The sequence below is a fragment of the Myotis myotis genome, unplaced genomic scaffold (assembly GCF_014108235.1).
Source record: "Myotis myotis isolate mMyoMyo1 unplaced genomic scaffold, mMyoMyo1.p scaffold_m19_p_18, whole genome shotgun sequence".
NCBI classification, from domain to species: Eukaryota; Metazoa; Chordata; class Mammalia; order Chiroptera; family Vespertilionidae; genus Myotis; species Myotis myotis.
In genome coordinates, this window is record NW_023416322.1 from 24,777,702 (window position 1) to 24,791,172 (window position 13,471).

The 13,471-nt window shown below is 42.8% G+C and overlaps 2 protein-coding genes across 2 annotated transcripts; one reads left to right on the top strand and one right to left on the bottom strand.

Annotated features, from left to right (window-relative positions):
• The first annotated feature begins 3,636 nt into the window (after positions 1-3,636).
• On the top strand, positions 3,637-13,365 carry ANKRD45 (ankyrin repeat domain 45). The gene is made up of 6 exons (XM_036344644.1): positions 3,637-3,705; positions 3,751-4,021; positions 4,430-4,600; positions 10,914-11,008; positions 12,958-13,096; positions 13,334-13,365. The coding sequence occupies exons 1-6, from the start codon at positions 3,637-3,639 to the stop codon at positions 13,363-13,365; spliced, it is 777 nt and encodes a 258-aa protein (XP_036200537.1).
• On the bottom strand, positions 7,089-8,709 carry TEX50 (testis expressed 50). Its single transcript, XM_036344645.1, has 2 exons — positions 8,374-8,709; positions 7,089-7,471 (listed from the first exon to the last, which is right to left on the bottom strand). The coding sequence occupies exons 1-2, from the start codon at positions 8,695-8,697 to the stop codon at positions 7,214-7,216; spliced, it is 582 nt and encodes a 193-aa protein (XP_036200538.1). The 5' UTR covers positions 8,698-8,709; the 3' UTR covers positions 7,089-7,213.
• Positions 13,366-13,471: the final 106 nt, after the last annotated feature.

The following is a 13,471-nucleotide window of genomic DNA, read 5'->3' on the forward strand; positions in this document are numbered from 1 at the left end:
AAAAGATTCCCAGGTGATTCTAATGTGCAGCCAAGGTTGAGAACCACTGTTCTAGTGGGTGCAATGTATCAGGCAAAGAGATATATAGAAGAAATAGGGGTGGCCTGTTGCTAAGCTCATGTGATGCTGTTTAATTAAATAGATTGATAAATTGGCTATTAAATGCTAAGCAGCCCAGACTAGTTTGGCTCAGTGGGTAGAGCATGGGCCTGTGGACTGAAGGGTCTGGAGTTTGATTCTGGTCAAGGGCATGTACCTTGGTTGCAGGCACATCCCCAGTAGGGGGTGTGCAGGAGTCAGCTGATCGATGTTTCTCTCTCATCGATGTTTCTAACTATCCCTCTCCTCTCTGTAAAAAATCAATAAACGATATATTAAAAAACAAACAAACACTAAGCAGGAAAGCCAAAGGGTTTCCTAGGTAACAAATACAGGGGCTCTCCTCTTCTGTAAGCTGAGGACCAGGTCCAGGACTTAATCATGAGAGTAGCAGAGCCTCAAAGAAGATTAAACTCTCAATATTGGCAAGTCTGCTATGCCCAGGACAGGGTACTAGTTGGGAAAGAGTGGAACCTTAACAATGGGATGGAGACATCTGGCGGAGTACACACAGGACTGACTTCTGAAGGTGCTGGAACAAGGGGACAGAATACAAAGTTGAACAGGGGAGACTTAACTGGAAAGCACTCTCCTGGGATAGGGGATCTAAGCACCATGGCAAAGATCTCAGGAGATAGTACAAACATGCCGCTAGAATGGCTTCCTAAGCATGGAGAGTGATGGCCCATACTAGATGAGGTCACGATGCCAGGATTACCATGCAAGGCAGTGGAACAAGGGATTAAAACGTTAAAAAAAAAAAAAAAAGTGAGCAAGCTAGAGTGGATATACAATGCAAGCCTGGAAAACCCAGAAGGCAGTTAGAATCCATGCGAGGGACCAGAGGGCACATTCTTTTGATACCCCATCCCATTGTCCACCCCACCCCCATTTTAAAAATCCTCTGTTTTGGATCTTAAATAACTGAATCAAGAGAGAGGAAGTTTCCAGGTTCCTTCCACTCCTGCCATAGTTGGCACTTGGGAGGTCTCAGGAAATGCCACTTGGTGGCCATGACCATAGCCGTAGGTGAAAGATCTCCCATAGACTAGAAAATTAAGCTGCCCATTATAATTACTGTCTTTCGTCGTTTTTAGATGGCATCTTCATATTTCTGGAAAATTCTTCCATTTAAAGGCCAAAGATAAGCTACCAATGGGCACACCTTACTTTTAAATTTTATTTTTTTGTTTTTGTAAAACAAATATAGACCGTATTACAGAAAACTTACGAAATAAAGAAAACCCCACCGCACACCACCTTCCGAACACAGCGGTGTTAATCATTAAGATTTTAATCGTCCCGCTGCGTCTTTCCCGCATATCCTCGCACCTGGCATTTTGACCCGTGTGTACAGCGTTAGCGTCGGGGTGAGTCGTCGCCATGGTAACCGCGGAAGCCGGGGATCCCGGGAGCCGAGAGTGCTGGGTCCGGGCGCCGAGGGCCCAGGTGGGCGTGTGGGGAATGGGTAGCTCCCAGCCGGGCAGCTGGGGCGGGTGGGGTGGGCGGGGAGGGAACTTTGCGGAGCGGGTCCCGCCTCGGGGATCCGGGAGGTGCCTGCGGGGTTCAGGCCGAAAGGCGAACTCTGGTGCCCCCTCTGCCACTCTTGGCAGGGCTGCCGCTCCCTATCCTCTTCCTCAGGCCTCCCCTTTGCTTAGCCCTGGGGACCTTCCTGAGCCGGGACAAGGGACTACATTGTAAAAAATCCAGTTGGTTTAAAAGACCCTTGAGCTCTATTCCTCCAACTACGACCTCAGGCTGCCTTGACTGCCCCCTCGCTGTTTGTTTATGCTCCTCCTGTGACCCGGTTGTCCTTTTCTCCTCCTTTTAAGACGCCTACTCTTCAATCCTGAAGGGTCACCTCTTCTGGAAAGCCTTTCCCGGACCTGCCAACTCTGAGTCTACTTTAGATGTCCATTCTCTACTCTCAAACACGCTTTGCTAATCTCCATTCTGTCCCATATCTCGGTCATTGCTGATTTACCGAGTCTTCCCCACTGGACGGTAAAGGCCCATGGGGCAAGGACCATGACCTATGGGTTTCCTATTCTTAGTGCCTTAGCAGCCTCAAAAGAGTTCACACTCGAGAGTTCAAAGGAAAAGCCATGGGCTGTTCTCCACACTCAGTCAGCAAGGCAGAGCAGAGCTGTTCTCATTTCACAGTGGCCTGTTGCCTGAGGCCACAGTTACCTCAAGGTTCCACAGCGGCAGATCCACTTCCACCTTCACTCAGTGGTTGTTGGTGAGTTTAAGTTCCTCTGGGCTGTTAGACTGAGGGCCTCGGTTCCTTACTGGCTCTTGGCTAGAGATTGCCCATGTCTCTCTTTCTTTAAAAAAAAAAATTTTTTTTTATTGATTTTTTACAGAGAGGAAGGGAGAGGGATAGAGAGTTAGAAACATTGATGAGAGAGAAACATCGATCAGCTGCCTCCTGCACACCCCCTGCTGGGGATGTACCCGAAACCAAAGTACATGCCCTTGTCTGTTGTAAGTGAATTATGGAAGTGACATCCCATCACATTAGAATAAAATCACTATATCCTGCCTTCTTCACAAGGAGAGAATTACACAAAGGTGTGAATACCAGGGTGTGGGGTGAGGGGCTTTGGGAGTCATGTCAGAGCTGCCTACCCATGGAGTATCACTGTAATTTAATCACTCTAACTACTATATACTATCTTGTGCAACTATGTCACAGTTTATGCTCCTGTTAATGGGCACTGTTTTCCCCCCACCCAGGCTTTTTGCTCTATGAACAGTGATGCTACAAACATTCTCACACATCTGTAGGGACCATGCCCCCCTTCTTTGTATCATTCCCAATTTAATATGTATTATGCCAGAGTGAGCACTGTGACGACTTCCATCTGGAATTAATCCTGTCCCTTGTAAATTTCCATAGCACTTCCTCTCATGTGATACTTATCATCTATCACCTTTTATTACACTTATTTTGCACAGGTCGCCTTTTTCCCTTAAAAAAACTAAGTTGTTTAGGGCAGGAAATAAAGTTGATTCTTCTTCATAATTTACATAATACCTACACAGCACTTAGGATGTTGGTAAGCTTTCAGTAACCATTACTGAGAGACTGAATTCTGTCTAAACATCAGTGCCTAATTTTTTAAGGTCTTAATAATCTGACTCCAATGATGCAACTATTTTTCACTTCTCCCCAGGATGACCCATGGTTAGGCAAGTGGGTTACTCTAACATCCTCTTTCAATCTTTCCCCAATGAATCCAGCCCGCATTGCTCTCTACTGTTCCTATTGAATTTACTATGTATAGCACATATTCAGCATTGTAGAATGTATTCAGGCAGTGCATCGACTGTATTGACTTCTGGTAGGTGCACAATAAACTTTGTTAGTTGAATGGATGAAATATTTTATAATTACTTTTAAGCCAGTTAAGAATTTTCATCCCATCTATATTGTCAGTGGACTGACTGAATCAATCAATCAATAAATACCAATTTGTCTGAGTAGATTTTTATTACTCTTTTTTTTTTTTGTCTCAGGTATTTTTGGAGTTAATGGATCTAGAAGAACCCCAAGACTCAGAGAGTTCAGAAAAATCAGAACCTTTCTCACAGCAAGAAGAAGTTGAAGAAGGAGAAGAAGAAGAGGAGGAGGAGGAGGAAGAAAAGGAAGAGGAGGAAGAGGAGGAAGAGGAGGAGGAAGAAAAGACAGGCTTTCTTAATCCTCTCTTACAACCTGTTCTCACAGGGGATGTAGAAGGTTTGCAGAAGATTTTTGAGGATCCAGAGAACCCTCTCTATGACCAGGCTATACAGCTCCTCTTGGAAAAAGACATTGTTGGAAGAAATTTGTTGTATGCAGCTTGCATGGCTGGGCAGAGTGAAGTGATTAGAGTTTTGGCAAAATATGGCGCGGATCTGAATGACAACACAGCCAGAGGTATTTTCCCTTTTCTCTCACCAGTATTACTTATGACTCCCTAAAGGTGGATAAATAGGATGTGCCTGCTTTATATTCTGCACATATAATGTATACACACATAGATAAGAATGTACGTGTGTGTATATGTGCTGATACCGTACAGCACAGCAGTTAAGAACACAGACTTCACTATTGCTGTGTGACTTGGGCAAGTTACCCAATCATTTTGTGTGTCTCTTTTTTCATCTGCAAAATGGGGCTAATATTGTATTTTCCTCATAGGGTGTAACAATCAAATAAGATAATTATAAATATCACAGTCCTTGGTACATAGTAAGTTGTAAACAGTAATTGCTCAATAATATTACTGCAATGACGATCTTGAAGAGTGTAGTCCATTTGGCCTGTCTTCATGCTGTTTGTCAGGTTATACACCCTTACACTGTGCTGCCGCCTGGGGTCATCTGGAAATATTGAAAGTGCTTGTGGTGGAACTGGATGTTGATATAGAAGCTCTGAACTTCCGGCAAGAGCTAGCTCGAGACGTTGCTGCTCGGTATTCCCAGACCGAGTGCGTTGAATTCCTGGACTGGGCAGGTAAGGACACCCACCTGGTATCAGTAAGCTGACTGGTTCATTTGTATGTATGCTGTGCTTCCATCAAAGGTCAAAAAGCCATACTAATATTTTGTATATGTCATTTCCACAGCCCTGTAGAATGTAGCTTAGAGATTTGCATGCATACAAACATCGGTTAAAAAATTAGTAAATATCAAGTTCACGGCATTCATTTTATGTAGTAATTTGCACTCATGCTTTTAGCAAGCATTTAATAAATGCTCACTGAGCATTATTGTAGGTACAATTGGTTGTTCCTGCCCTCTGGACATTTGTTGGGGCGGGGGTGATAAATGGTAGGTACATATCAGTAATAAGATCAGCGGGACTATGATGAAGGGTTAAAATCAGCAGAGCAGATCATCATACCTGCTTTGAAGTGGACAGAGGTCATGAAGTCAGAGCACGTTGGAGTTGAGCTGGGCCTTGAAAAATGGGTGGGATTAGAAAATACAATAGAAGGAAACGGGCATGAGCTAACTCTAAGAGCTGGGAGTGAAAGTGGCCTGTTTGAAGGACAGTAACAAGATTGCTTTACTGGAACGCAAGTCCTAGTTTGCACAGGTAAGCTGCAGAGTAATAAAAGCATAAGTACATGGGCTCTTGCCTCAGATTGCTTGAGTTTACATAGAGGTATCTCCACTTGAAACCTATGTGACCTTGTACACCCCCCACTCTCCACCCCCCAAAAAACAAACACAACAACACTCCACCCATTTTTGAAGAATGACCCATAGTACTTAAGAAACACAATCCAGGGACAGATTTTGCTGTTACTTTTCTGATGGGTACGGAGTTTTATTGTTTTCCTGTCCCTAATATCCATCTGTTTTGTTTGGGTCCTTACATTCTCAGGGGAATGATACCTAACATTTCCTAGTGATGAAGATAAAAAAAGGTGCTAATACTATCAACTCTTATTCTGTTTCCAGACCAGTGATAGAATTGTAAGGATTGTGACTTCAAGTACACGTAGCTCTGGAATGTCAGAAACACAAACTATTCAACATTTCATGTTTGTTTAATTCAGACTTCCAAGTGTATAAGCCACTTCCATTCCCTGTTCTAGTCGTTAGAGTAGGAGGCATCTGGAGAGGTTTAAGGGGTTGAGGACTCCCTACCCCAAAGAGTCCTCTCCATACTGCTAAAATTCCACTGTTAGAAATTTCTTTGGGTTTTCAAGGTTTGGACACTTTTTAAGTGTTCAAGAGTCCTCCATTAAAAAAAAATATTTATCAGCTTTCTCTGAGTGGGAATTAGTTGATATTTCAGAACTCTAAAGGCATGGAACAAACATCTGTGGAAATGTGGGTAGGGTTGTGCTAAGAAAGCATGGAAAGAAGGAGGAGAGTCTGGAAAGTAGAACCATAAATAAACTTTAAAAGATATTTTTATTGATTTCAGAGAGGAAGGGAGAGGGAGAAAGAGATAAAAACATTAATGATGAGAGAGAGACATTGATCAGATGCTTTTTGCATGCACCACACTGGGGATCGAGTCCGCAACCTAGGCATGTGCTCTGACTGGGAATTGAACAGTGACCTCCTGATTCACAGGTCGAGGCTCAACTACTGAGCCATGCCGCTGGGCTATAAATTAACTTTTAATCCACAATAACCTAAGATGGACACTATTGCTTTCTATTACTTTGTAAAGACTATTTCTATTTCAAGAATTATTTTTTTCTAAATATATATTTTATTGATTCCAGAGAGGAAGGGAGAGGGTGAGAGAGCTAGAAACATCAGTGATGAGAGAGAATCATTGATTGGCTGCCTCCTGCACGCCCCCTACTAAGGATTGAGCCTGTAACCTGGGCGTGTGCCCTTGACTGGAATTGAACCCGGGACCCTTCAGTCCCCAGGCCGACACTCAATCCACTGAGCCAAATCAGCTAGGGCCAAGGATTGTTTTTTTAAATGTTATTGTAGACAATATTACAGATGTCCCCCCTATTCTCCCTTCTTAAGTCCCCTCTACCCAGCCTTAGATCTTGCATATATTTCTGGGATTTTTCATGTTTTTAATCAAACTTTCTGTCCTAGTCTCAGATCAGTCTCCCAGTATTTGTTGGAAGGTATGGTAACCATATTGTTAAAAAATTGAGATAGCCGAGCAACAAAACTCAGAAATTTAAAAGGAGTGTTGATACTCAATTCATCATTTATTATACTAGAAATGGAAAAAATAATATTAAAAAAATTAATCTGTTACTTGATACTTGCGTACTATTCTAGCAAAGGGCATCTGAGATGAGAAATTAAGTTTTCTTGTGGCCATAACATTTGCTCAGGAAAGCAAGAAAAGTCACAAATATTATTTAAATTGGAGATTTATTAAAACACTAAAGATTCTAATTTAAAGATCGATTAATGATTTGTAATGTGATGCATTAAAAAGAACAAAATACTTAAATCTGCAGTAGTGACTGTGGGCCGTCTTTTCCCCGGTACTTCAGAAAGTACGGATGCCTTTTCAGCTGAATAGAAATATCTTTAACTTGGACTTCTTTGCAAAATTTCAGTAAAGAATGTGGCAAAAAAATGAGAAAGGCTCACAGAGAACCATTTTGAACCTTATAAGCGTTCTCTTCTAGGCGCTTTGCGTCGTCTCCATTTTGGACAGAACCACATTCACATGTTTTTGGTGTTCTCTGGTTCCTCCGCGGTTCTTGTACTTGAGCTTTCCGTGCTTGAATTTCTTAGACGAAGGACGCTGGGCCTTCCGGTCCAGGTACTCACTCATCATGGATGTCGTGGCCAACAGTTTGAAGAGTAGTTTGTCTATGTCATTGATGGACTGGCTTTCCGGTTCATTACTGACTGTGTCTATGGAGGCTTGTTTTTTCAGCTAACAGGGGGAAAAGCGAATGAAATTATAGGTTGTTTTCTTGCTGTAGTTCAAATTAAATTTTCTGGATAGCTGTACTGAAACATCTTACTGATTTATATGAAAGAAAGGTCATTACAGAAAACAGGTCCGAGGGCAGAAGAAATGCTCTTTTGTGTATGTCCCTGTGAAAGATGATAATAATCATTATCATCATCAACAAACATTTAAAAAGTGCTTTCTATGGTTAGAGCATTCTGCTGGGAGAAGCTATTTGAATATTAGCAAAATATTTCCCTTTACTAAACAGCTTCAAAGTATAATGCTATAACATCAGGGTCATTTTATAGCAATATGTTTATTGTAAAAGTCAATGAGCTTTTACGATTGCCTCAAAATCTGGAGTCATTGGCAAAGTGGGGAATTAGTTAAAGAGTGCCATTTCCCAGAAAGTTATCCAAACTTTAGACATTAGTTTACAGTCCATTTAAAAAATACATGCCAACTTTTACATACTTAGCCTTCTTAGATAGATCTGGAAGGAATCTAACAGATATCTTATTTCACACCCTTCATTGTATTGGTGAGGCAGCTGAGAAGGATCAAATGACTTACCTCTGGGCCCAGACAGGTAACTTCATTTCCTGTTCATTCTACTCATTGTAGCTCATTACTTTCTTGATGCATTTTGTAACTTGAAAGGGAGGGATTGTACTAGGTTATTTTAAGGACCTTCTAATTTAATACTGATTTGTTGAGCACCTACTATATGCCAGACACTGTGCTAGATGCTGGGGGTGAATGGCAGGGACTGTGGGAGATTGCAAAGAGGAAAAATATGTCGTACTTTCCTTCAAAGAAGCTGGTAATCTCTTTTAAACTCTGATATCCTATGACTACTACTATTTGCATCACTACCTTACCTCTTTCTTGTGTCTCTTCCACTTCATCCACAGGTAATGCACAGATAAAGCAAGCAGGATTAGAGAGATAGCTTGTCCTAAAATACATATGAGATATACAAGACTCGCAATTACATCCATATTAATAAAATTGCACCATAGTTTGTCCATAGGGTAAGGTAGACAGTGAGATGGAGAAGGTTCAACTTTTAGATAAAGCATTTCTTCAGGAAATATCTCCCATCCAACCTTAGCCCAGGTAGTCCCATCACAAATGCAGGAATTTTCCTTCAATAAGCAGGCACACAACAGAAGAAACATCAGGGGTAGTTCTTGAATGGACATCTTTCTCAATTGGGATAAAAAAAAAATCTATGGCCAAAACTCTGGTCAGAGACAGAGCAGGGATGCCCTGAGTACTAGTTAATAAGAACACGGAAGGTAGTCTTTCTACTTGGGAAAATAAACACTGCTGATCATTGTGACATCATCAGTCAGTGATTCATGGACAGAGTCAGTGACATCATAACCACATTGGAACTAAAAGGTGTTACTTAGCCAGTCACCTGGGGATCCTTTTTCTTGCTTTATACTAGAATTATTTAAGCTACTTCAATTTTATGAAAAATGAAGACTTTACTAATGTCTTGCTAGCTAATTAATTAAAACTATAATCATATTAATGGAGTTTCATGGAAACAATTTACCTATATCCCTTCCAACCCTTCTCAAGTATAGCTGTTTTATATCTGCTTTAAAAATATCTGTAGCTATGCCATTTTACACAACCTACAATTGCTTCTGTTTTTCGCTCGGAAATATCCTTCCTTTCAAATTAAGCAAAAAAAGTACCTACACCTTTTAACCTATGCCCACTAAGTAGTGGGTGAGGGGTGGGGAATTTGGCATGGCAGAGAGCTTAGCTGAATTAGAAGTGAATGTGGACATTTAGCTGAAGGGATTTCGAAGCCAAGTGTTGAAGACAGGACCTGGTTTCTTTCTGTTGCTCCCAGTAAAATGTGAGAGGGGTAAGATAAATTGAGGAAAGAACCTGCTATGGAAAGGAACACAGGACTTGATGTTTTGGGAACTTCTCAGCCTAGAGGGATCGCAAAACTGCTAACACGAGGAGATTCACTGTCAGGAAGGTGTCCTCTGGAGGGAAAGCCAGGGGTGTGGCCACCCCGTGTTTTGCTGGTGCTTAGAGCTCAGGCTTACGGGCCCCCTCAGCCCTCTCAGCAGAAGTCAGGCCAGAAAGGAGATTGTCCAAGAGGACCCGTGGCCGAGCCTCTAGTCCAGGGGTCCTTAAACTACGGCCCGCGGGCCACATGCAAATACAAATATTGTATTTGTTCCCGTTTTGTTTTTTTACTTCAAAATAAGATATGTGCAGTGTGCACAGGAATTTGTTCATAGTTTTTTTTAAAACTATAGTCCGGCCCTCCAACGGTCTGAGGGACAGTGAACTGGCCCCTGTTTAAAAAGTTTGAGGACCCCTGCTCTAGTCTAATGGAGTGACTCTGACATACAGGTAGACTCAAGGTTTCTGTGGATGTTATACCAGCAGACACACTGCCAGTTTGGACAAAGGGACGAAGAAAGAACAAAATGGAAAAAGGCTGCCAGACCCCCCAAAGTCTACACGCTGGAACTGACCGATGAAACTATTCAGCTGCAAAAGTGTGCTATGGGTCATGGGAAGGATGGCTCTGCTGGAGCTGCAGGCCGAGGGGGGAGCCTTGCTCTGCAGAGGGTTATTCCCAGGCCTTGATGCATAAGAGTTTGCCATGTGGGATTTTGAAATTACTAGGGACAAGTGACTCCTTTTTTTCTTCTATTTTCTCCCGTTTCGAATGGCAGTGTCTACAACTGTTACTCGGTGCCTGTCCCATCCCTGTATTTGGGGAGTACAGAACTTGTTTTCTAGTTTCATGGGTCTCCAGATGGAGAGGAATTCTACCCCAGGGAGGAAGGGTCATACCGAAGTCTCACCCAGGTCTAGATCAGTGGTTCTCAACCTTCCTAATGCCGCGACCCTTTAATACAGTTCCTAATGTTGTGGTGACCCCCAATTTCACTGTTACAAATTGAACATAATTAAAGCATAGTGATTAATCACAAAAACACATGTGATTATATATGTGTTTTCCGATGGTCTTAGGCGACCCCTGTGAAAGGGTCGTTCGACTCCCAAAGGGGTCGCGACCCACAGGTTGAGAACCGCTGGTTTAGATGATTTGACGATGAGATTTGAGACTTGTGAGCTGATAATATTTTCAATGAACATTAGGACATTAATTGATGCTGTAATGGGTTGAGACTTTTGGATGCGGGGATGGGGAAAATGTAATTTGCATGTGGGATAGCTGTGAATTTTGGAAGGCCCCAAATGCTATGCGGGTTGAGTTATCTTTCTTGAAATTCAATAAAAACAAACACAAAAAAATCTCCTCCACACGGTCCCTTTCAAGCTCTGGGTATGTAACAGTCCATTACAAACAGTTGAGCACATTTTTTGGTCCTTGTCTTATTTGTGTACATCTTACTGCCTATTCTTTCAGCTGCAAGGCTGGCTCTGAAAAGATACATCGCAAAGGTCTCTGCCACTCTTACAGAATCAGAAAAGGGACCAGGGAGACTCTTCAAAGAAGACAAGGTACTACATTGTGATCATTGCTTGTTCTGAAGTCTGAGGTTTTTGCCTTATAGCTTTAATTTTATGCTAAAGTTCCAGAGGTAGGTGGCGGTCCTTACTACTCTCTTCTTCCATTTTCCTTCCCTCCTCCCCTTCTTTCCTTTCTTTCTTAATGACTGATAAGAGATGAACTAATACAAAGTAATGAAAGGCAGTGCCCTTGGCAGTCCCGGATCTGTCTCTTGCTTCAAAAGTGTTTGGACAGAACAGACCCAGGGATGCCCCTTTTCGCAGCCTCCGGCCACCCTCCTGCGTCTTATCCAGTCACCACCTTCAGAACCACCTCCGGGACCAGCCAACACACCAGCTTCTTTTCTACCTTAACCCCTTATCGCCGAACAACCATGAGCTCCCAGATCCGTCAGAATTATTCCCCTGAGGTGGAGGCTGAGGTCAACTGCCTGGCCCCCCTGCCTCTGCAGGCCGCCCACATCTACCTCTCTCTGGGCGAGATGGTGGAGATGAAGCTCGAGGGCTCTGAGTGTCTCTTAAAGTTGCAAACCCAGCGTCGTGGCCGCACTCTCTCCCAGGACGTGCTGAGGCCTCCCCAGATGAGTGGACAGAACTCAGGGCGCCATGGAGACCACCCTGGTCTTGGGGAGGAACCTGACCAGGCCCTCATGCTTGGTTCTACCCGTGCAGGCCCTCAGCTCCGAGACTTCCTGCAGAGCTACTTCCGGGTGAGGAGGTGAAGCTCATCAAGAAAATGGGCCACACCTGGCTCCCTCCACAGGCTGCGGCTCCCAGGCTGGGCGGGGCCAGTGGCTCTAGGAAAGGCTCACCCTCCAGCATGACTAGGAGCCTGTGGAGCCCGGAGGCCCTTGAGGGGCCCCTCTGCCTCCCCTGGTGTCTGGCTTTTACCTGAGCCTCTCCCCGAAACCACTGGCCATTCTTTTAACCACCCTGAAGCCTTCTCCCATGCATTGGACCAAACGAAATAATAAAGCTTTTGAGAAAAAAAAAAAAAAAAGTAATGAAATCATATTAAAGAGTGACATAGAGATGTACTAAGTAAATATCTCACCCAACAACATGAATGAATCTTAGAACTGAGTGAAAAAAAATGTACCAAAGACTACATAGATTTTTACAAAGCTCAAAAGCAAGCAATATCAAGCTATATTGTTAGGGATGCCAACATATGGGGTAAAACTATTTTAAAAGGAAAGTAAAGGTATAAGCCTCTTGGATGTGGGTGGGGGGCGGGTGGATTAGGAGGGGCACAGAAGCAGGATTAATAGTCCTGGAGGTGTCTGTCTGCATCTTCTATTGTTTGGAGAGGTCCACCGATACTCATTACTTTGCTTCAAACCAGATCTGCATCATGTATTTTAGTGTATATGAACATACCCACTACATACGTTTATTAATGTGTCACAGTTTACATAATGGTATAAAAGATGCATAGCTATAAAGATAGCGTGCCATATTGGCTGCATACTGAGTGCTGCATGTGGATTAGTGTACTGCTTTGGATGCACACACACACACACAAGATATACTCACGGTGTCAGGAATGTGTTTTGGTTTTGTTCCCTGCATTTCTCTGCAGGATGTTCTGAGAACTTTCTTGTGACTTTCTGATGAAAAGAATGAGAGATTGCTAAAGCATAGAGGTCTCCAAGTCTGGGAACGTGATTAAGTCACACATTTCACTTGTGGTTTATAAAGCACTTTACAAGATCTCTTATGAAACCAACAAAGCACAGGCAAGATTAAGCTCACAGGCTCGAGTCACGAAGTAGCCACCACTTTTTCAGTACTCAGTGGCCATAGATGTTACACATGTGGCTGTACTGGGCAATGCAGACACAGATCATCACAGAACGTTCTGGTAGGCAGTGCTGGTATAGAGGGATACAGTGTTTTATTTTTCAATAAATAAGTAAATTTTCTGGGTCTGTCTCTAGAATAACATCCTCACTGCATGCCGTATAAGAAGTGAGTGGTTGGAAACCCAATTGGAAGCTTCGATCGATGAGATTTTTGAGCAGAAACAACAATTGGAAGATATTGTGACTCCTATCTTCACAAAAATGGCCACACCACGTAAGTTTGGGATAAAAAGTGGGTTGAATGTCAGAAATATGGTGACAGAGGGAGACTTGACTGTGGGTCAACAAATACAACAGATGATGTGTTACAGAATTGTACACGGGAAACCTATACAGTTTTATTAACGAGTGTCACCCCAATGAATTTAATAGAAATCTTAAAAACTGCCTTCGTTTGTGTTTTATATTGCAAACTGATTAAACGGATCTTTAAAAATCTGCTTCCTTTCAGGTCAAGTGAGAAGTGCCAAATCTGTATCCTAAGCCTTGCTCAAGAAAAGAAGCCAAAACCATGCCTTCTACTGAACAGACACGTTATAAAAAGCCGCATTTTCTTCTAGCATTTGTAAAGGGACACCTATTCATGACA